This window comes from Chionomys nivalis, chromosome 14, assembly GCF_950005125.1.
Source record: "Chionomys nivalis chromosome 14, mChiNiv1.1, whole genome shotgun sequence".
Lineage (NCBI taxonomy): Eukaryota > Metazoa > Chordata > Mammalia > Rodentia > Cricetidae > Chionomys > Chionomys nivalis.
Genome location: NC_080099.1, coordinates 56,444,940 through 56,465,550, shown reverse-complemented (window position 1 = coordinate 56,465,550; position 20,611 = coordinate 56,444,940). Strand labels below are relative to the sequence as shown.

General features: G+C 45.8%; 1 protein-coding gene across 5 annotated transcripts in view; it reads left to right on the top strand.

The window, feature by feature from the left end:
* Nucleotides 1-20,611, top strand: part of Fhod3 (formin homology 2 domain containing 3) — a 409,106-nt gene that overhangs the window by 258,065 nt on the left and 130,430 nt on the right. For all 5 annotated transcript variants that reach the window (XM_057788966.1, XM_057788965.1, XM_057788964.1 and 2 more), the window contains exons 7-9: nt 1,749-1,860; nt 8,297-8,391; nt 16,060-16,203. In XM_057788966.1, the coding sequence (XP_057644949.1) occupies nt 1,749-1,860; nt 8,297-8,391; nt 16,060-16,203 (351 nt within the window). The remainder of the gene's footprint in view (nt 1-1,748; nt 1,861-8,296; nt 8,392-16,059; nt 16,204-20,611) is intronic.

Here is a 20,611-nt window from a genome sequence, read left to right as displayed (position 1 = left end):
GAGAGTGGGACCAAGGACAAGACAGGGAATTAGTTACCTGGGTAGGTATGACAGTAGAGAAAGAGCCTGGAACAGAGCTGTGGAGTGGCCTTGGAGAAAGGACTTGGAGCAGGCGCTGTTTTAAACGGTCCCCTCTTGTCCCCGCTTGTCCCCTCTTGTACTAGTGTTTTCTCCTTGCTGTGATAAATACCAAACAGGTGCAATTTGGGGAAGGAGGATTGATTTTTTTCATTCCTGGCTTAAGAGGATACAATCCAAGTATGGCAGCTAGGACCTTCGTGGTCTGGGCAGCCAAGAGTTGGAGCAGGTGACAGGTTTTTGGATCAGGAAGTAGTGAGAGGAAGTGCTCACACTCAGCTTGCTTTCTCCCTTCCCCCGTTTCTTCCATTCAAGCCCCCAGCCCATGGGGTGGTGGTGTCCACATTCAGGCTAAGTCCTTTGCTCACCAGTTAATTCTCCCTGCAACTCCCTCACAGCCATGCCCAGCAGCGGTCCTTAGGCTCCTAGGTGAGTCCAAACCAGATCGGTCAAGGTGACAATGAAGATTGACCATCACACCTTTGAGCTGTATAGTGCGGTTCTTTGCTTAAGGTTCCCTCACTTTCCCCGTCAAGTCTGCTTCCCTGTCATTGTGATGGGAGCTCAGGCCTCATGGAATCCCTGGGTCTTCCTTTAGGTGCAAGGCAAATGAAGAAGCTGTAACTGATTTCCACAATGTGATGGGCGAAATGGGACTGATGGTTTGACCTGGCCATTGACTGACAGATCAGGGCAGCTAGAAGACACCCCTAAACCCACTCTGAGTCATGTGTAGTTCTTGGCCTTGGAGGAAAACATATAAACAACCCCCCCTCCATTTAGAAGAGGTCTGTGGGATTGAAAGGGGGCAACAAACAGCTTGAGCATGGATGGACAACCCGAGGTTGGCGTGGTGTTCTCAGGTGTATCATTTGTGCGATCCTCAGGAGGTATGTGTGTAAGGTCACTGAGGATGAGATTCTTGGAAGAAAATGGGATAAAGGGAAGGGAGGCTTTGAGGGAGAGAGGGAGGAGCAACTGAGAGGGTAGGGAAACTTACCCAGAACCCCTCAGGACAAAAGGAGCTGGAGTGAGGAAGCCATGGTAACTTCCACTGACTGAGTCTCTCCAAGGGTAAGTTCTTCTGTGGGAAAGAAAGGTTCTGAGCTGGCTGTCGCACCTCACAAATGCTGAGCCTCGGATCCAGGGTCTGTGAGTTCCAAGTCCCCAGGCAGCCCGTTTTGCCTGATTTAAGTACTGGGTACTTGGCTCAGGATCCTGTTTACCCAAGCTTGCACTTGTGCCCTAATCCAAGTGTTTGACCTGCTGTACCTGCTTCCTCATCTGAAAAATATGAACTGTGCCTGTTGTCATTGGGATCAAATGAAGTCCCCAGTTCAGCATGCATGTCTTACTTGTTGGAAGCCGGATATGAATCCCAGGGTCAAATGTCCTGGGTTCGAATTCCTGGTTCCATTGCTCACTAGATGTGTGATCATGGACAGCGTACTCTGCCTCAGTTTTCCAGTCTTCACAGTTGGGGCAGGGGACTAATACCTATCTGCTGAGGTATCTGATAAGAGGTGAGTGAGGAACCAATAAAGGAATCTAGATGACCTCTGAGCCTCCAGGTTGACTGACACTGGGTGCTGGCTGAGGGGGAGGGGAGAGTGCCTTCAAGTGGGCAGGGCTGCCTTTGCTTCTCTGTGATGGTTTCATCTTCTCTCCAGTTCCGCCTGGTGGTGAAGACAGCCCTGAAGCTTCTGCTCGTCTTTGTGGAGTACTCCGAGTCCAATGCACCGCTCCTCATTCAGGCCGTTTCTGCTGTCGACACCAAAAGAGGTGAGTAGCCCCGCCGTGGGGCCATCAAGGTCACAGTGTTGCATATAGGGAGGCTTCCCGTCTTCTGCTGAGTTATTGGGAGCATTCTGTGTGTAGACATCGCCATAAGCGATCCAGGGTGGTGACTGTGGAGATTTGGGTAGGGATGTTACATGACAGTGAAGAAAATGGACTTGAGGACTTAGCCAGGACATGACAGCGGACCTGTCCTTTTGATCCGGTTTAGATCACCGTGGGTCCTTCCTTCTCTCCCTTGTCCTATGTAACACTGACCCATAGATGTTCCTTGAGCCTTCTACCCCATCCCCTTCATCCCATGCTGTGTCTTACTCAGGGGCTGGCCTTTCTCTTGTCACCCACCACCCTGAAGTACAATTGGAAAATTCTTCATCACTCCATCTAACCAAGCTGGTGCCTATAGCATAAAAGCCACCCAAACATTTCTGAGAAACGGACTGCCTGCTCTGCCATCTCCCTCCTGGTCTGTAACACGCCTCCCTTTCTTCTGTGCTCCCAAAGCCCCCAAACTACCTTTCTCTCTGTTATACGGTCATCACTGCCTGCCTGTTGGCCTGAGTACATCCTGCTCATGGGCACCGTCTCTGTTCCAGCACTCAGCTGTCCCAAGCAGATAGGGGTGCTACGCACAGGTAGAAAAGAGTGGGGTGGCATGTACTACATGTAACTTCAGCACTGAGGAGGCTGAAGCAGGAGGATCCTAAGTTTGAAGTTAGCCTAGGCTACCTAGACAGACCCTGACTTGAAAAGAAAAGAGAGAAGAAAGTAGGAGCTGTGGCTGGATTGGTGTGAACCACACTGTAATCCACAGTGATGTAAAGCCTTTAGCTGAAAGGCTAGGTTGCCTGCAGGAGCTGTGGCTGGATTGGTGTGAACCACACTGTGGTTCACAGTGATGCAAAGCCTGCAGCTGAAAGGCTAGGGTGCCTGCTTCATCTCTTGCTCCTTTTCTTTAGGAGAGGAGCTGATTGTTCTTATCACTACCCCAACAAAGACTCAAATAAATAAGAAGAAAATTTGAATAATTTTTTCTCTTTATGATTGTAATAGTGATACTTATAAAATATGGAAAACTCGGTCTACAGATGATTCCAAATCACTTTCGATATCAACAGGCAGGTGTGCTAACACATTGATGTATTCCCATCCACGTCATGGACTCTTATAAACAAAGCAACCTCAGTGCTTTGTTGGGGAAAAGAGCAGTCTAGGTTATCCTCTTTATTCAAACTAGTTATGTCTGACTCAGCCTCGCTCAGGAATACCTTCTGCACATGAAAATGTGAAAGACAGCAGCTTCCTCGTGTCTTTGAAGGCCTGAGTTAACAATACCAGTCAGGTCTATGAACTGGGCACCTACATCTTTGCTCTGAACGCTCAGGCAGATACCAGTTCTGTCATGGTCAGTCTAGCCCAGAAGCAACTCTCTGAGGGAGTATGTGAAGATGGCAGAGCCTCAGGAAAGGCCAGAGACTGGAGTCTGGAAGGCAGGTCCCAGACCACAGCACCTTCCCTCGACAACGACATGTCATCTGGTACCAGACAGGAGATGTCTTATAGTAAGAACAGGTTATAGTGCCACTAACAGTCCTGAATAAGGACAGTCACAGCTCAGAAACCATGTCTGGCTCCCGCAGAGCCAGGTGGGTATTTGGGAAAATGGCGATTCACTTGGTTCATCCTTGCAGGATGTGGGTTCCATCGCCCAACTCTGGAGTTCCTTTAGGATGATGCTTGGATGTTTTGGTAGCCTCTTTTAAATTGTGGGGTTGTGGGTATCAAGGACACTTGCCATTGGGCCATGATATAGGGACATCCTTTTCATAGCTTTGAGGTTCTCCTTTGGCCTTGCTGAGTAGGAACTCCTAGCATCTTTCTTTGGAGTACCTACTGCATAAAGGGCATGTTGTAGAGTGGGAATGACCCTCAGATGAACCTGGGGCTTTGTTTCCCACATGCAAGCTTCATCCTGCGGTCTCAGCCTGAGGCCTCTACTATCCTAAGTCTCTCCAACAAGACAGAATGATGACCATCTTTTTTCAATTAGTAAAAAAAAAATACCCATCGATTGTTTTCTCAGCTTGGTGGATTTTGCCTATAAAATTTCTTCAACCTTTGGCAACTGCTATCATCTGCCTGCCACTAAACATGAAGAGCTGCAGACAAAGGAACATCACTAATGAAAATGAAACATCTCAGAGAAAGTTCATCATGTGTGGCTCAATAGCACGTTTCTTCATGGACATGTGTGGTCTTGGCTGTGATTTTGAAATGCATACATATAGCATCATCCTGGTTTGCTGCTAGTAAGATTGTCCTGGGATTCTGTGATGGAATTAAATATACCAATGTGCCAGGAATTCTGAAGAGAGCAGCACGAATGCCAGGTGTTTCCAGCAGCAGGGTTTAGAGCAGTCTCCAGTTCCCAGTGTGCCGGAGATGACTGAAGGAGGACTGAGCGTGTCCATGTGGGCACATGTGCAAACAGTCCATAAATTCTGCTCCGTAGAGTCTCCAGACTCATTCCTTGGCTGGAGGGATTGGCATGGGAAAGTGGGACAGTTGTCTTTCCATTTTTTTTTTATTGGACAGGAAAACTCTGACTTGAGGAATCAGCAACTAAAACTAAGAAAATAAACGAAAAGTCCTCAAAAAGTCATTACCACCTAAGGCAGTTGAAGTCATTCTAGAATAGATCCCCTTGGTGGATTTATAAACACCATGCATGGAAACCTATTAGTTAATTAGGAGTGTGACAGCCTAGAAAGCAAAGTCCGTCAAAGGAGCCCGGAAGTATAGCTCAGTGGAAGAGTGCCTGTTGGGTATGCATGAGGGTCTGTGTTCAGTCCTCATTACCGCAAAACAAACAAACCGAAAGGTACATCGTAGGTGGTAATTAATATTTATGAATATGTGAACATTTTAAATGCTTTATTTGGGCTACTCCACTATACTTTAGCTTTGGGGCTATAATAAAGAAGTGAGTTTGATTAGCCCTGAATGTGTCGTGAATCACAACTGACTTTTCAGATCCTCTGGATCATCTTCACCTCTTTGTTTGTGTGCGTGTGTGTGAATGTATGTGCGTTCATGTGTAGGTCAGAGGCTGACCTAGGTTGTCTTCTTTAATCACTTTCTGGATTAGTTTTCACACGGCCTCTGGCTGAACCTGAAGCGAGATCACTGATTTGACCGACTGGCCAGAGCAGCCCGGGAATCTGCTTGTCTCTGACTCCCTTGCACAGGGATGTCACACACCGCCATGTCTAGATTTATTATGTGGGTCCTGGGACTCAAACCCAGGACCTTGTGCCTGGACATCAAGCACTTTATACCATTTCCCCAACTCTCTCTCTCTCTCTCTCTCTCTCTCTCTCTCTCTCCCTCTCCCTCTCCCTCTCCCTCTCCCTCTCCCTCTCCCTCTCCCTCTCCCTCTCCCTCTCTCTCTCTTATGTCTTTATGTCACTTTCTTTGGGTGGATGCAGCCAGATGGGAAGAAAGACGGTAATTCATGGAAGCTTTTGGGAGATGGTTGGGTTGTCATTCTACCTTGTCAAGTTCTTTCCTAGGATTTGCCCTGTGGTGGGTTATCTTGAAGCTAGATAGAGTGACAGACAGTCCCTTGGACATGGAGTTAGCCTCTCCCACAAAGGAGAGCTTGGGGAATAGACAGGTTACTCATTTTGTCATAAATCTTGGGATCTATTGATTTGGTCCAACATAGCTTTTGAACTTATATTTTTCATTTGAATATAAAGTAATGAGATATGACTTAATTTCTGTACATGCATATCATACATGATGATCATGGGATAGAGTCTATCACCCCTGCAAGCAATCCTGTCTCTGACTCTGCTTGAGGGTGTCTTGAATGGTGAAGGATGTCCAAAGTATGGTGGATGCTAGAGGTTACACACTTGAACTGAACGGACTGTTCAATGTCAAAAGTGTCTGTGGAGACTATATAGATCTATTACCTGGAAAGATCCAGAATGTGCTGGAAGGATTGTCCAACATGTGTTTGACCATTAGTACAAGGCATCATGTAAAATGTCTGATGAAGTTTAATACAGGAACCTATCAGGAGAATAAATGGGAAATGTCTCAATCATGTATTCTGTGTATATATCTTTAATCCTAGTTAAGAAAGAAGCACCGTGCCTTCGTGGCAAGGGACTGGTCTGGAGCCTTGTGGAAAGTGAGCGTTTTAAGTATTGGTGTCATCACTAGCCACGACCTTGATAATGGCACCTACTGATGTTTGGGTGTCTGTGGTGCAACAGTCAGTCAGTGCACACACACACTTCAGTCAAATGTCTGAGTCAACTATGTGCTTGCCAACATCAGGAGGCACCGGGCTCTTATGAAACCTATATTGCAGTGTTTAGGGTAGATCTTGAGGGAGATAGATGGTAATGACAACCTTGTCTTCCAATGTACCCCATCAATGCTAAGAAAGGAACTAGAAATGCTTCGTCTCCTGGACACTTTGCAGTAATCTCTTAAGACAAACACTTGCTTCTCAGCTTATAGATATGTCTCCAACCTGCCTTAATTCCCCAACTTAAAATTGGGTGTGTAAAAGTGAGGCAGGGATCTAGCTCCCTCTCTCTGGGACACCTACCTCTGTTTCTTGGCTTTCTCTTCCCCAGCCCCCACAGGGCACTTTGGATTCAAAGTCAACAATGAGGAAGTAATTCTGAGTCCAGAAGCACCATAAAAATTAGAAACTACAGATTCAGTGTTTCTCCCAGACACTTCACCCAGCATCTGCTGGGAGTGCTCTAGTCCTTGAGATTGATGCCTCATTAGAAACACAAGCAGATGCTTCCTGAACTCATAGGGACAGCAAGGCCCAGGGTCTACTGGCTACCTTGGTTGGCTGTCTTGAAAGCTGAAATGGTCACTCTGTTGACACTTGAAGAATAACTATACCCTGGTGCTAACTGCAAAGAAGTTTGACAATAAATGTCCAGATACAATTCAGTAGGTCTTGGGAGGGAGAGCATGTCTGCACATTCAGAATTAAAAATAGATACAGAAGATTGCTTGGGTCTAGCTTGCTGGATAACTCAGCTAAAGATTGAGACCAGGTTCATTTGCTGGAAGAGCTGACGTATTTGTGTGTGGAATTAATCTGTGTGCGTCATGTCTCCTAGAAGGTGCCTACTTTTCAGTCCCTCTGTCTTTTTTCTTCCTGTGTGTATCTTCCCTCTCATTCTTGTAAAGCTGTTCCATCTTCACATACCAGATGCCCTCTGAGAAAGCATTACTGTTCTCGGATATTTTATTGACCTTGTCCTCTATGGCAGGCCTTGTGCTGAAAGTGCGGAGATGAACAAGAGCGATACCATTTCTGCCTTTGGGAAATGTTTATTTATCTCAAGGCCAGGATCAGCTCTGTCACAAACCATCCAAGGACCAGCATTTGGAAACTGCTGTGCTCAGGCTATTTACAAGTTTACTTTATCAAACAAAGATAAGTGATATCCTTTTGAGATAATTTATAGAGGAATCACACAGGAAAGAGGGTCACATTCCAGCCCACCAACCCAAGGGCAAGCCAATGCTTCTGTCACTTCTAATATTTATCCCGGGCATGGAGCCATGCCAAAAGATTGATTTCTCCTTCATGGCCTTGCACTTGACTTGATGGTCTAAAATGGGACGTGTTTTCTACCTTTATCCTAGAGGCCGGAGAGAGCAGCTCATGTGCCTTCAGAAGTGGGGCTCACTCGAGAGGAACCTCATTTCCTAAGCCTTCCATATCCATCTTTACTGCATCTCCCTTGCCAGCATCATAGCCCTAACTAAATATGTCTACTGCTTCTTAGATGGGGGCTCTGTGCTTGTATCTATGTTTGTGCTTTTTGTCTAACTACGTCACTAGATTCTAAACCCGTCAAGGGAAGTTACCCACCAGACTCTGTACCTAGCTGATGCCCTGACAATATCTGTACCGTGTTGGATTAGAAGTAGCATTTTTTTGCTCTAGATGTTTTCTAGAAAGTGATGCCACTGTTACTGCTTGGAACTGCGAGTAAATAAAGGTCTTCATGCCTTGCTCAGTGTCTGCTGATAGATTTTCAGTGATGACTTAGAAAGGGTTTTAGTCTGCATCCCAAATATGTGCACATGAATAGACTTAAAAACTGTATATTTAATATAAAGGAGACTTCTCAAGCAAATAGTTATGGATACTGATAATGAGCATAAGACAGGAAAGTATATTGATTACTAAGAAATACATTTTATTAAGATAGGCACAAGTCCAGCTTAAAGAGTGTCCACCTTACACATGCAGGGATGGAAAGACATTGCCATCCCCAAAGGAGAACTCCTTGGTGAAACTTCAGTGGGACTGGATAATGAGTGTCATTGAATTGCTGCTGCTAATGATTTTTTGCTTTACTCGTAGGCATCAAACCCTGGTCCAATATCATGGAAATCCTGGAAGAAAAAGATGGAGTTGACACGGAGCTATTGGTTTATGCAATGACTCTGGTAAACAAGGTTGGTTGATGTGTGCTCTAGGTTGAATTGTTACCCCTTCAAAAATAGGTATGAAAGCCTTAAACCCCAGTACCTATGAAGAGGGTCTTTGCAGATATAACTTAGTTATTAGGACAACTCTAACCAAATATGACTGATGGCCTTACAGGAAGAAGAGAGAGAGAAAGAGGCAGAGAGAGACAGGGACACACAGAGAGAGACAGACAGACAGACAGACACACACACACACAGAGAGAGAGAGAGAGAGAGAGAGAGAGAGAGAGAGAGAGAGAGAGAGAGAGGAATAGAAAGTATGAATACGTACAGGGAAGACAGCCACGTGAAGACAGAGGCAGAGATTATGACAGTGCATCTGTGAGCCAAGTAGTATCAAAGTTGACTGACAACCAACCTAGAAATAGTCAAGGAAGGATCAGTCCATGGAACTGTTACAAAGAACATAGCCCTGCTAACTCCTTGGTTTCAGATCATGAAGTTCTGGCATGTTAAGACACCTAGCTCATGGTAGCAAGTTGTACCAGCTGTAGAAAACTAATACCACGTGAAAATGTTAAATGGTTCCTTGTGAGCCACAGCTTGGTTATTGGAAGGCAATAACAAGAATTGTAAGATGTTTCCTGCCGAGTCTCACCTGTAATGACATTTCCCTGTTACCTAGAAGAAGTCAGGAAGATGCAAGACTTATCTGTGGAATTCAGATTCTGAGACTAGCAGACAGCAGGGAAGAGGTAGGGAGCAGAGTGTGTGGCTCTCTGTCATCTGTAGAAATCTGATGGCCAGATACCCACAGGCAGTGCTCTCCAAACGGCGCTTGTCTGTGCCCGTGAGAGGGGAGGGGCTGCTGCAGGAACTCTGGCCTGGGCAACAGTTTGGTCTAGATCCAAACAGTGGGGAGACTGGCTCACCTAAACAAATTTATTTGGAAATAGTTGGAAGTAGCAAGGGGTGGCAATGTGGGATAGATATGTGATGGGAAGACACCAAAGGCACATTTTCAGAGGCTGAGGTAGGGACACCTTTAGAGGAAAAGAAGCCACATGTAAGCCGCTTTGAAACAAAGGCCCTTGGTAAGGGGACTTTAGTTGGTGTTAGCTCATTGGTGGAGGCAGCTCTCCTTAGACAAGGGTTATGTCATAAACAGCCCTCTGGAGTTCTGTGGATAATTCTTAACCTGGGCATACTTACATAAGTGACTCTGCAGTGTGACCCAGACCATCCATTTGTCTTGGATTGGACATAAATGACTCCATTTTGATATTGACAACTTTTTGTTTTATTTCAAGTTTACTTTGATTATAGCGCCAGGAAAAGATTGCAAAGAAACTATTTAAATATGTTACTGAATAAAATCATCAAGGGTCTTGTTTGTAAAATTAAAATCTCAAAGCTATAGGCAGATGACAAACTAGAAAGCTATTGGCCACCCCCCCAATATCCTGAATATATTAATAAAGTAAAAATAAGGGGGGGGGAGAATGAAAGTCCTTTTTTTAGTCAACCATGAATGCACAGTAAAACAAAAAGACATTCTCCCAGGCCACATGACTGCCACCAGGGGTAGGCCTGGGCCCTGTAGCCCTGATAAGTGAAGCTTGGCTACCTGTCCTTGAAATACCAGCTCAAGAATCAAGTCTGTGAAAAGCAGAGAAGCAAAAGTTAGTTAATATGGTCACATTGGGAAGAGGAGCCAATGAAGAGGTCAGTGCCGATTCTGGGCTAGTAACATGAAGTTAAGGTTTAAACCATGGGTAAGAGCCCTTCATTGCTGCTCAGGGTATGGTCACTGATGCATCATGGTCAGGGCTCTTGCGAGCTATCACCGCCATGGGAAGTCTCTGAAGGCACCTGGGCTTCAGCTTTTCTCTTTCTCAAGCTTAAGATTCCCGTAGAGTTTAAAATTTCTTGGGTGTCATTGTCAGATGGCTAAAGGGAAGGACACGGTGTCCCCGTTTAGGATAGTCTTACCTCTACCATGACAGTCACAGTTCTTGCTGCTTCTTAAAAAAAAAAAAAGAAAAAAAGAAAAAATTTCCAGCAGTTTCTCCCTATATAGTCCTGGCTAGAACGTAAAGTGTAGAACAGGCTGGCCTTGAACTCATACTGATACCACACCTCTGTCTGAGCTTCCTGAGTGGTAAGATTAAGGGTGTGCGCCTTGTGTGAGCAGGTACCCTCAGAGGCCATCTCTCCAGGCCCCTGCATTTGTTTCTTTGATTTTAAGATTTTTTTCTTTTGTGTGTATATGGGAGTTTTGTTTGCATGTCTGTCTGTCTGTGCAGCGTGCGTGTGCCTGCTGCCCAGGGAGAGTAGAAAGGTTGGCTCCTGGAGTTGGAGGTACAGATGTTTGTGAGTGGCCACATGAGTGCCGGGAATTGAACCCAGGTTCTCTAGAAATGATCTTAATGGTGTGATGTCTCCCCAACCCCTGTATTTACTTATTAATGAAGTATTTGCTGCTGAGTGCAGAGCTAACTTACATTCTCACGACAGGAGACAGCCACACTTTGGGTGAATAATCGTAAGAACTCTTATTTTCAAGTCTGTTCATCAGTTTTCTTTGCTGTGTGATTTGAAGCATGTTTTTGAGGATGAAGCTTCTCTTTCCTGTTATTCACAGCCACTGGCCTTGCTCTGTAGAACTCTGAATTCAGTGAAAAAGAACATTCCCCCTTGCTCAGTGTTGTACGCTGTAGTTTTAACTTTCTCATTGACAGAGAAGGTGTCACTTTCCTTACCATGGCATCATCACACGGGCACTCTGTAGTCAGCCGCTGACAACACTCACCCTCTGCTGGACACGGTGTGGCACAAACCAGAGACTCTTTGCTTGTTTCTTCTTTTCTGGCCCTTCTGCTGTCTGCCCACAAAGGACAGTTCTCACCTTGAAGGGATACGAGTTTATTCTAGTCGCAGATTTGAGTGACAGCTCTGGAAACAGAGACGTAGGCTAATTCAGATTCCATGTCCCAAGGTGGACGTAGCTTCATAGTTTTTAACACAAAGAAAGTCGTTAATAAAGGCAAGTTTAAAATATATCGGTGGGCACACAGAAGGTGGTTCCAGCGGGATGGGGAAAGCTCTCTACAGGCTGCAGATGCTAGTTCATGGCAACCTTAGCTTTTGAGTTGGTGGGAGTTAGAGGGTTGTTAAGTTAATAGATTTCAAAAGGGTTTTGCCTACTAGTCAGTTTTTGTCTATTAGTCTATTTATTACTTCTGAGAAAGAGGTGGGGAAGGGACAGCTATGGGGAGTAAAGCTAGCCAGTATAAGGTAATGGGCCTCTGGACCTGCAACCTTTCCACCCTTCCACATTACTGCAGCTGGAGCAAGCCACCCGTCTATGCAGGCACAGCTACCCTTCCACATCACTGCAGCTGGAGCAAGCCACCCGTCTATGCAGGCACAGCTACCCTTCCACATCACTGCAGCTGGAGCAAGCCACCTGTCTATGCAGGCACAGCTTTCCCCCTAGGAATTCTTGTCGAAATGCCTCATCTATGCCCATCCTGATTAGTTTTTACTGTCAATTTGATATGAGTCACCTGGAAAGAGAAAAACTCAAATGAAGAATTTCCTTGATCAAATTGGCCTATGACCATGTCTGTAAGGGAATTATTTCTACTGATGATGGATGTGAGAGGGCCCAGCCTGCTATGGGCAGCACCATTCCCAGGCAATTGGGCTTAAGCTATGAATCAAGAAAGCCAAATGTGTGAGAGAGAACAGGCTGCCAGGCAGAATTCCTGTTTCTGCTTCAGTTCCTACCTGGATTCCTGTCCCAGGTTCCCTCAGTGACGGACTATGACCTGGAAGTGTAAACCAAATGGGTCCTTTCCAGCCCTAAGCTGCTTTTGGTCAGTGTTTTATTAGAGCAACAGACAAGCCAACTAGAACAATGGCTGTTCTTACACATGGAGAAGGTTCTGGAGAGGTCATTCCAGACAGATACAGCCCTTTCTTGAAAAGCCCACAGCCCACTCAAGGGTTCATTTTGCTTTATGAATTGCAGTCATGTTTATGGCTCCAGTGAGTCAAATGCATCAAGCTACCAAACAGAGCAGCAAACTGGAATGTTAATGCAAGTATGTAATAAACAAAAACAAAAATAAAAAGCACCAGATCCTAAAGTCTGGGAAATTCTTTGCAAGTTGGGAGGTTTCTAACCAGAATCAATCTTAGCAAAATAAATGATGGTATAATAACATGAATTTAAAAACTGACATTTTCATGATTTAAAAAAGGCAGTAAACCCTAGCCTGCCTTGGATTCTGAGACCAGAGTCAGAGTGGCTTTTTGTTGTTGTTGTTGTTGTCTACCAGAGACATCAAGCAGAGAGCCTCTACCTTTCTGCATCCCTACCCAAGTCTTGAAAAGAATTGAGGGAAAGAAATGTCAAAAAGAGACAGAAACCTCCTGTACCATAGCCGAAACCCTCCTGGTAGAGCCCTTGCTTGGGATAGGGTCTCATGTAGGAGTCATTTCATAGGCTAAGATGAGGTAGATGGGGGAAGTCATGGTAGGACCCCAGAGAGCTCTGAGAAGAGGCATTGCTTCATTAGGACCTGAGGATAGTTAATCATGTGGGATTCAGGATAAGTATATAACTTTTTTAAACATTTAATTTTATTTCTTTATACATTGAAATGGATCTTTCTTAACCCCCATCCATAACCCTTGGCAACCACTAATTATCAATCATGTATTTCAGGATCAAATGGAATCTTGTAGTACGTAACCCTTTGAGGCTGGCTTTTCTGTCTGTATAAAACTCACTGGGGTCTATTATTGTGTATGTCAATGACTCGTTCCCTTTGGGGAGTATATATGATTGTGCTGCACAGGTACACACCAGTATATTCACCCATGTGTCTTTGAGGGAGACTAGCATTCTCTAACTTACCCACTTGCTTGTGAAAGAGGTTGAAGGTCACAGTTCTTGACTTCCACGGGTGATACCTGGGAGAGTGTGGAGCATGGGCTTTACCACACTGGTTTGATCCCATATGAAGGTTTTAATCCTCTGAAACCCAAGGAGAGACAAATTTCTTTGAAGACAGAGTTTGGTCTCTGATTAATGCCAGTAAAGAATTGTTAGTGACAGATCCTGGCAAGACAAAAATCTGAAAGAAACGGAGGTCAGGAATGCCAGATGTAAGGCAGCTGTGGGGCGTTCCCAGCCTCAGGAAACTCATGCCTCCAGCACTTTCTGGCAAGGTCATGTCTTTGCCAGCTGGAGGTGTCCAACGGTCATCAAGCAGGGGAACTGGGAAAGGCCCAGGTGGGAATGCGGTGAGGGTAGCTGAGCAAATGAGAGTGGCAGCCTGGAAAAGGTGACTTTGTGTCTAGGATGTGGGCCCTTCCTGCACAGGGGAAAATGCCACAGTCCCATCGCAGCCTGCGTGAATACCGGAGGGCCACAGGTTCAACTCTAACTCACAGTTTTCATGGTGGGGTCAAAAAGGCTGCTTGCAACTTCAGTTCTGTTTCTGCTACTTGGCAAAGGTCTCTGTGACTGTTTACTATAGAGAGCTGGCTGTCCCATTATTTAAAATCTGGCTCTTTAAACAAGGGAATTAGGTATAGAATTTCAGCTTAGTCCCCAGGATTTTTAAGTGAAAAAGAACCTATGGGGCTGGGGAGATGGTTCAGTCAGTAAAGTGACTGCCTTAAGGACAGGAGGACTTAAGGACCTGAGTGTAGATCCCTAGCATCCATGCCAAGCACCCAGGTTGGTATGTGTGAGCTAGGTGAATCCCTGAAGCTCATTCATTGGTCAGCTAGCCTTGCTGAACTAGTGAGTTTCTACCTCAGTGAGACTCCCTATCTTAAATATTATGTTCAAAAGTCATTGAAGAAAACAATGGGGCAAAATATCCTCTGACCTGCACACACACACACATGCACGCACACACACACACACACCACTGCCTGTTGATGCCAGATATGGGAATGGAACGTGGGGGGGGGGGGTGGGGGGGGTGGAGGGATAGAGTGGAGGCCAACTAGCCTGCCTTCCTTGAGTTGCCTACTCTATGGTCATTACGTTGGATCCAATTACCCTCTATGCTCCTGCCTAGCATTGCCACCCCTCCTCTTTTGTCCTTCAGTAAATGTTACAGTTTTCCTGGAAACCAGGGGGTGAGCTTGTGGCGACGATAAGAGTCTCTGAGTGCATGCCACGTAGGGTGGTGGTGGTGGTGGCAGCGGTGGTGGCCTTGGCCTAGTTATTGGTCGTTCTCAGGTAAAGTCCAGTTGACCACCACTGTGGCAGACACAGGTGTGTGCTTGTCCACGTGTATGAGTATCTCTTGTAGCTTCCAAGTCACGACTTCCTGTTTTGTGCCTTTTATGGGTCTCTTGAATGATGAAGATGATCACGTCTCTGACCTCAGCCATTGTGAGTTATATATCCTCTTTGATCAGCATAAAAAGCTAAAAGCCGTTGTTTAGTGTACAAATAAAGGCACTCTTTCTACCATTGACAGAGGTTGTCAGAGAAATCGGGGCCATGAGGTGATCCCTATGCAAGTGTCTGTCAGTGTCTTCTGAAGCAAACTAACATGTGAAAATAAATTTCAAATACATGTGGTCTTCTTAGAAATCCAAAGGCAGTGAAATAAATAGGGGCTAAAGAGCAGGGCCTGGATTCCAGGCTGGAATAACCTGTGTGGAGGCTGGGCTGGTGGCCATGAGAGGGGCTTCCCCACAGTCTACAGTAATTTCTGGTCACCTGCAAAATCCCTCCCCTCCCTGAGCCTTCATCTCCCTCGCATGTAAGATGCGGGGCTCACACTAGCTCTCCAGGCTTCTTCTGTTCTGAGAGGACCCTGCTGAGATTATCCTCTGGTAGGAGAGGTAGAACCTAGAAAAGTCTGCTACTTTCTCCCCACCCTGCTCTGTCTTATTGACTCTTGGTTGCTGCTTTGAAATTTCTTAGGTTACCCAAAGTTTCACAGAGCAAAGAGAGGCCCCGCTGAACTTCAAAGGGAGAGAATCATCAAATTATAACCCACACTGTTCCATTGATTATAACCGAAACGTCAAACCTAGAAGCACGCTAACTTTCTACTGGCACGTGACAAATCCCACATGCTAGGTCGCTTGGAGCAATGAATGCACCCTGCTCCTCTCACAGTTCCCAGGGGGCGGGCGTTCAGACAGGTTCTTGCTGCGTTGTCTGCTCAGGGTCTTCCGAGGCTACAGTCAAGATCTGGCCAGGATGGACTCTGGCAGCCTTTTGTGACTGTCTGCTGGGCTCCTTTCCATACAGCTGTTCAGCTCATTGTGTCTTGCTCTTTCTTCCAAACCAGCCTGAGCTCAGGGGAGACCTACGCCTTCTTTGAAAGGGTTTGCCCACTTACCACGGAGGATTATATGATTTGGAACCTTGACAACACCTGCTAAATCCCTTTTCCTAGCTAGCCTAATGAGTGTCACAACTCATCCACAGGAGTTCCCAGCCCCCACTAGGTCGCAGGTTGCCCCTAGGGGCAAGAGTCCCAAGTTCACCCTACTGGCTCCTAGGAGATTTCCTCATGGAATGAATTTGTCACGTGTCTTCCACTGTTGTATGTTGTTAGAACTGAGGCCACTGGACCACATGAACATGTCTTTATTGCCTTGTGACATTCGCCTAAGATATGGCTGTATCCTTTTCTTCTCTTGCAGACATTGGCAGGACTGCCCGACCAAGACACCTTCTATGATGTGGTAGACTGCTTGGAGGAGCTGGGCATTGCCGCTGTGTCCCAGAGACACTTGAACAAGAAAGGGACAGACTTGGACTTGCTGGAGCAGTTTAATATCTATGAGGTAACAAATGTGCCATTTCTAAGTCATCCACAGCATCAGCAAAGGTCAAAGGGTGCTGTCACATGTCCTCCAGGCCCATTTTCTAGAAATGCAAGGCATCAGATCCTACCCTGTCCTCCTGAATCAGGAACTCAAGAGTGGGACCAGAAATCTTGCCCCAACAAGCCTTCCAGGAGACCCCAGTATGTGTTCAAGCTTACGAACCTTCGACACAGAGAAAACTCAGAGCTATTCTGTTTTGAAGAACATGTGCTCTGTTGTCAGGACCTCTACTCAAGGAGAAATCAGGTGGAGAGGCAGGATCAGGGAGGAGGAAGGGGAGGAAGGGAGGAGCTGAAGGAGAGAGCAAGGGGGAGGGCTATTCCCCTGTATAATGTACAGTGCAAAGTGGAAATTCATGGAGTATTTTTTTTTAGAAAAACCTCATCCCCCATGTTAAAGACAGAGTCTCATGTAGCCCAGGCTAGCCTCAGACTCCACATGGGGCCAGGGTGACCTTTAATACCAAATCCTGCTGGCTTCACTTCCCAAGTGCTAGGATTGCAGGCACATGCCCCCATTCCTGGGACAGAAGACAGTGCTTTAGGACCACGCATAAAGCACTGTCTTCTATCCCAGGAATGGGGGCGTGCGCCTGAAATCCTAGAAGCTAATTAAGAAGGTGAACCCAAAGAAAAACATCTAGGCGATGAAAGGAGACAGAGACAAAGACCCACATTGGAGCACCGGACTGAAATCTCAAGGTCCAAATCAAGAGCAGGAGACAGAGCACGAGCAAGGAACTCAGGACCGCGAGGGGTGCACCCACACACTGAGACAATGGGGATGTTCTATCAGGAACTCACCAAGGCCAGCTGGCCTGGGTCTGAAAAAGCATGGGATAAAACCGGACTTGCTGAACATAATGGACAATGAGGACTACTGAGAACTCAAGAACAATGGCAATGGGTTTTTGATCCTACTGCACGTACTGGCTTTGTGGGAGCCTAGGCAGTTTGGATGCTCACCTTACTAGACCTGGATGGATGGAGGAGGGTGGTCCTTGGACTTCCCACAGGGCAGGGAACCCGGATTACTCTTAGGGATGATGAGGGAGGGGGACTTGGTGGAGGAGGGGGAGGGAAATGGGAGGTGGTGGCGGGGAGAAGGCAGAAATCTTTAATAAATAAATAAACAATAAAAAGAACTAAAAAAAGAAATCTTTAATAAATAAATAAACAATAAAAAAATTAATATTTAAATATCACATTCCCCAGGAAAAAAAAAAAAAAAAAAGAAGACAGTGCTTTAATGACTCTGCCCAGCATGTGCTTTCTTCTGGGCTTTCTCTTGCCTTATTGGAGTGCTTTTCTCTTTGCTCCAGTATGTCACAAGGAAAGAAAAATCAAAATTGAACATCAAACTCCACTGCTTGTCTTTGTACCATGTGACATTATTTAAAACACAAATATGACAGTGTTTTGTAGGCAGAGTTGTCAAAAGTTTCTGGCCCCTATTTGGAAGCTACTGTTTGCAAACATGGTTAGTCATACCAGGACAGAGGAAACAGTATTAGAATCATCCATTTCTCTTTTGTGTCTGGGCAAGTGAGGGTCCTATCAGCACTCTGTCCCCAGCTTCCCAGTCAGTCAGTAATTAAAGGATGGGTAGGGAAGGAATCCTGAGCTCTCTGTCTCCATGTTGTTCTGTGCGATCGATCGGTCATACATGATTAGCTAATCTGGGAAAGTAGCAGGGAAGGGAAGGATGCACGAGAGCTCCCTTCTCTGTGTCCATCTTCAGGGAAGCAAAGCTCTCGGGGTTGCTCAGTGGTGGGTATTGCTGCCTCCCATTTCACGGTCTGCCTAAGTTAGGCTTGACATGGCACCGGTCTCCACCGATGTCTTTGGTGGTTCAGCTACACCCAACTTCCCTGTTTCTTGCATGTGGAAATTGGGTCATTTGAGGAAGCTTTCTTTACCTTCTCCACTTTATGTGGGTTTCTTTATCCCTACTCTCCAGTTGGCAAACTCCTTAAGTATCATCTCCATGAAGCCTTGCTCCCCATTCCCCACTGCTCATAAGCGAATGTCTCCACATCTCTGTCCAGCAGTTCTCACGACAACCCTGTCTGCCTGTCACTTTGAGCTACACTAAGTCCTATGCCCCCTGGCTCTTTCTAATGCCAGGGCCTAGCACAGCTGCCTAGAGTTGATTAAAGGCTTGGATGACTCCCTCTTGCAAGCATCACACATGTGGGTACTAGTGTCTCCAGGCATGGTTTATTCTGATGCCCGAGTAATAACTCAGGGTGACAACCCCATGCTTTAGGTAGCAGACGGAATCTGGATCCTCATTCCAGTCTGAAAGTTAATGCATTCTAGAAAACATTTACTGACATAGGCAGCCAATTTTAAATATGCACAAGGAGAGCTAGAAGAATCAACACGCAGAGCCAATACTTTCCTCAAAATGACTTTGAACTTCTCAAGTGCCTGCAGAAAGCTCGGGTAGACTTCTTGGGTGCTTCCTCATGGGGCAGGATGTCTGGTGGCCATATGTCTCGGGCTTTCTGGGACAGGCCTTGTTTTGTGAAATTTAATTCCATTTCAGAAAGGTGATTTGATCCATGTTTAATTAAATTCGTTGAAATTTCTTAGCCACATGTGATTTTTCAAATGCATAAATGGCCAAAATAAAAAAAATCTTTTGTCAGGTCAGATATGTTAACTTTTGGTTCTAAAAATGTTCTTTCTGTATGGGGAAAGACATCTTGCCGCTGGAGACTTCCAACTGAGAAATAACTGTTACTTTTAGAACTTGTTTACTAATGGTTTCCCTTCCCTGAGAGCTTTCCATCTCATAGGTGATTAAAAATGTGTATCAGTTATCTTTTGCCGTGTCCCCAACACACCATAAACAACTGCTCTAAAAAACCTCACTGATCTTGGTTCTTGGAATCAGGACTTTGTCCTGACTCAACTAAGATGCTTTTAGGTGGTTCAGCTACCTGGTGGCCTTACTGGGCCTGAAAGGTCTCATTTAGCCTTGATCACCTGACTTTCAATTTGATTTGGGCTCTTGTCGAGGCCACGCGTGATCAGCAAGCTAGCTCCCACTTCTTCATGGGATGGCAGCATTTATGAAAAGCATAGGACAAATACTTCCAGGCTTGGTGTCGTGTTTACCCATGTTCACTGGCCAAAGAAAGCCAATCGCATGGTCACACCTAACCTCTGTGTGGGAGGGGATGGCACAGAGTAAGGAAGCAAGGTGGTGCGAGTGTCTATAACACTATGTGTGGCCACAACCTGCTACCACACAGCAGGTGGACAGGTTGTGACCCTGACATGCACCTCACCTAAGAGCTGAATTGAACTGTGTGGGTGTGAGACAGCCATGTAGAGAAGAGTCACCTCCGTTACTAAGATGGCTGTCCATCATGAGTCACAGTCATATTATGATAAAAACTCAGAAAAAATTCAGAGGTAGTGGTTTTGAGCCCCATTAAAAATGTTCAAATTGTTCAGAGCAAGTTACACAACTAAGTCTAGACTCAAGGATGACACTGGGTGGCGTATAAGTCCCTGGAGACCTAACACTGTACAGTCGTCAGTGTAGCTCACTTTGTGCTTAGCATGCACAAAGCCCAGAGTTCCCCTTTAGTGCCTCTCACCAAATTTTAATATTTGATAATATTAAGATCTTATTATGTTAAGTAGGACAATAATAGGGTGCTTATGGTTTTAGCAATCTTTTTAGGGACATATGTTAAAATATTTACAGATGATAATGGTATAATCTTAGACATTTCATTGAAAAATTGACCTTGGGGTTGAGGGCAAAATGTGAGATATAAATGAGCAAATATTGATTCTGAACTAACAAGTGTGAGATGACCGTGGGTGACCTGTGGTGGCCGTGGGTGACTGTGGATGACTGTAGGTGACTGTGGTGACTGTGGGTGACCTGTGGTGACCGTGGGTGACCGTGGGTGACTGTAGGTGACTGTGGGTGACTGTGGGTGATTGTGGGTGATTGTGGGTGACTGTGGGTGGCTCTGAGTGACTAACCATGGGTGACTATGGGTAACTGATGACTGTGGGTGACCATGGGTAACTGTGGGTAGCTGTGGGTGACTGTGGGTGACTGTGGTGTCTGTGGGTGACCTGTGGTGGCTGTGGATGGCCGTGGGTGACTGTGGGTGACCATGGGTGGCTGTGGGTGACTGTGGGTGACTGTGGTGACTGTGGGTGACCTGTGGTGGCCGTGGGTGACCGTGGGTGACCATGGGTGATTGTGGGTAATGTACCATCACACAATCTCTACTCATCCCTGTCTGTTGTGTATGTTTGAAATTTCTACGGTAAAAAAGGTTTAAAATACTGTGAAAAAAATCATAATGAAACCATCCACCTCTGGATATTTA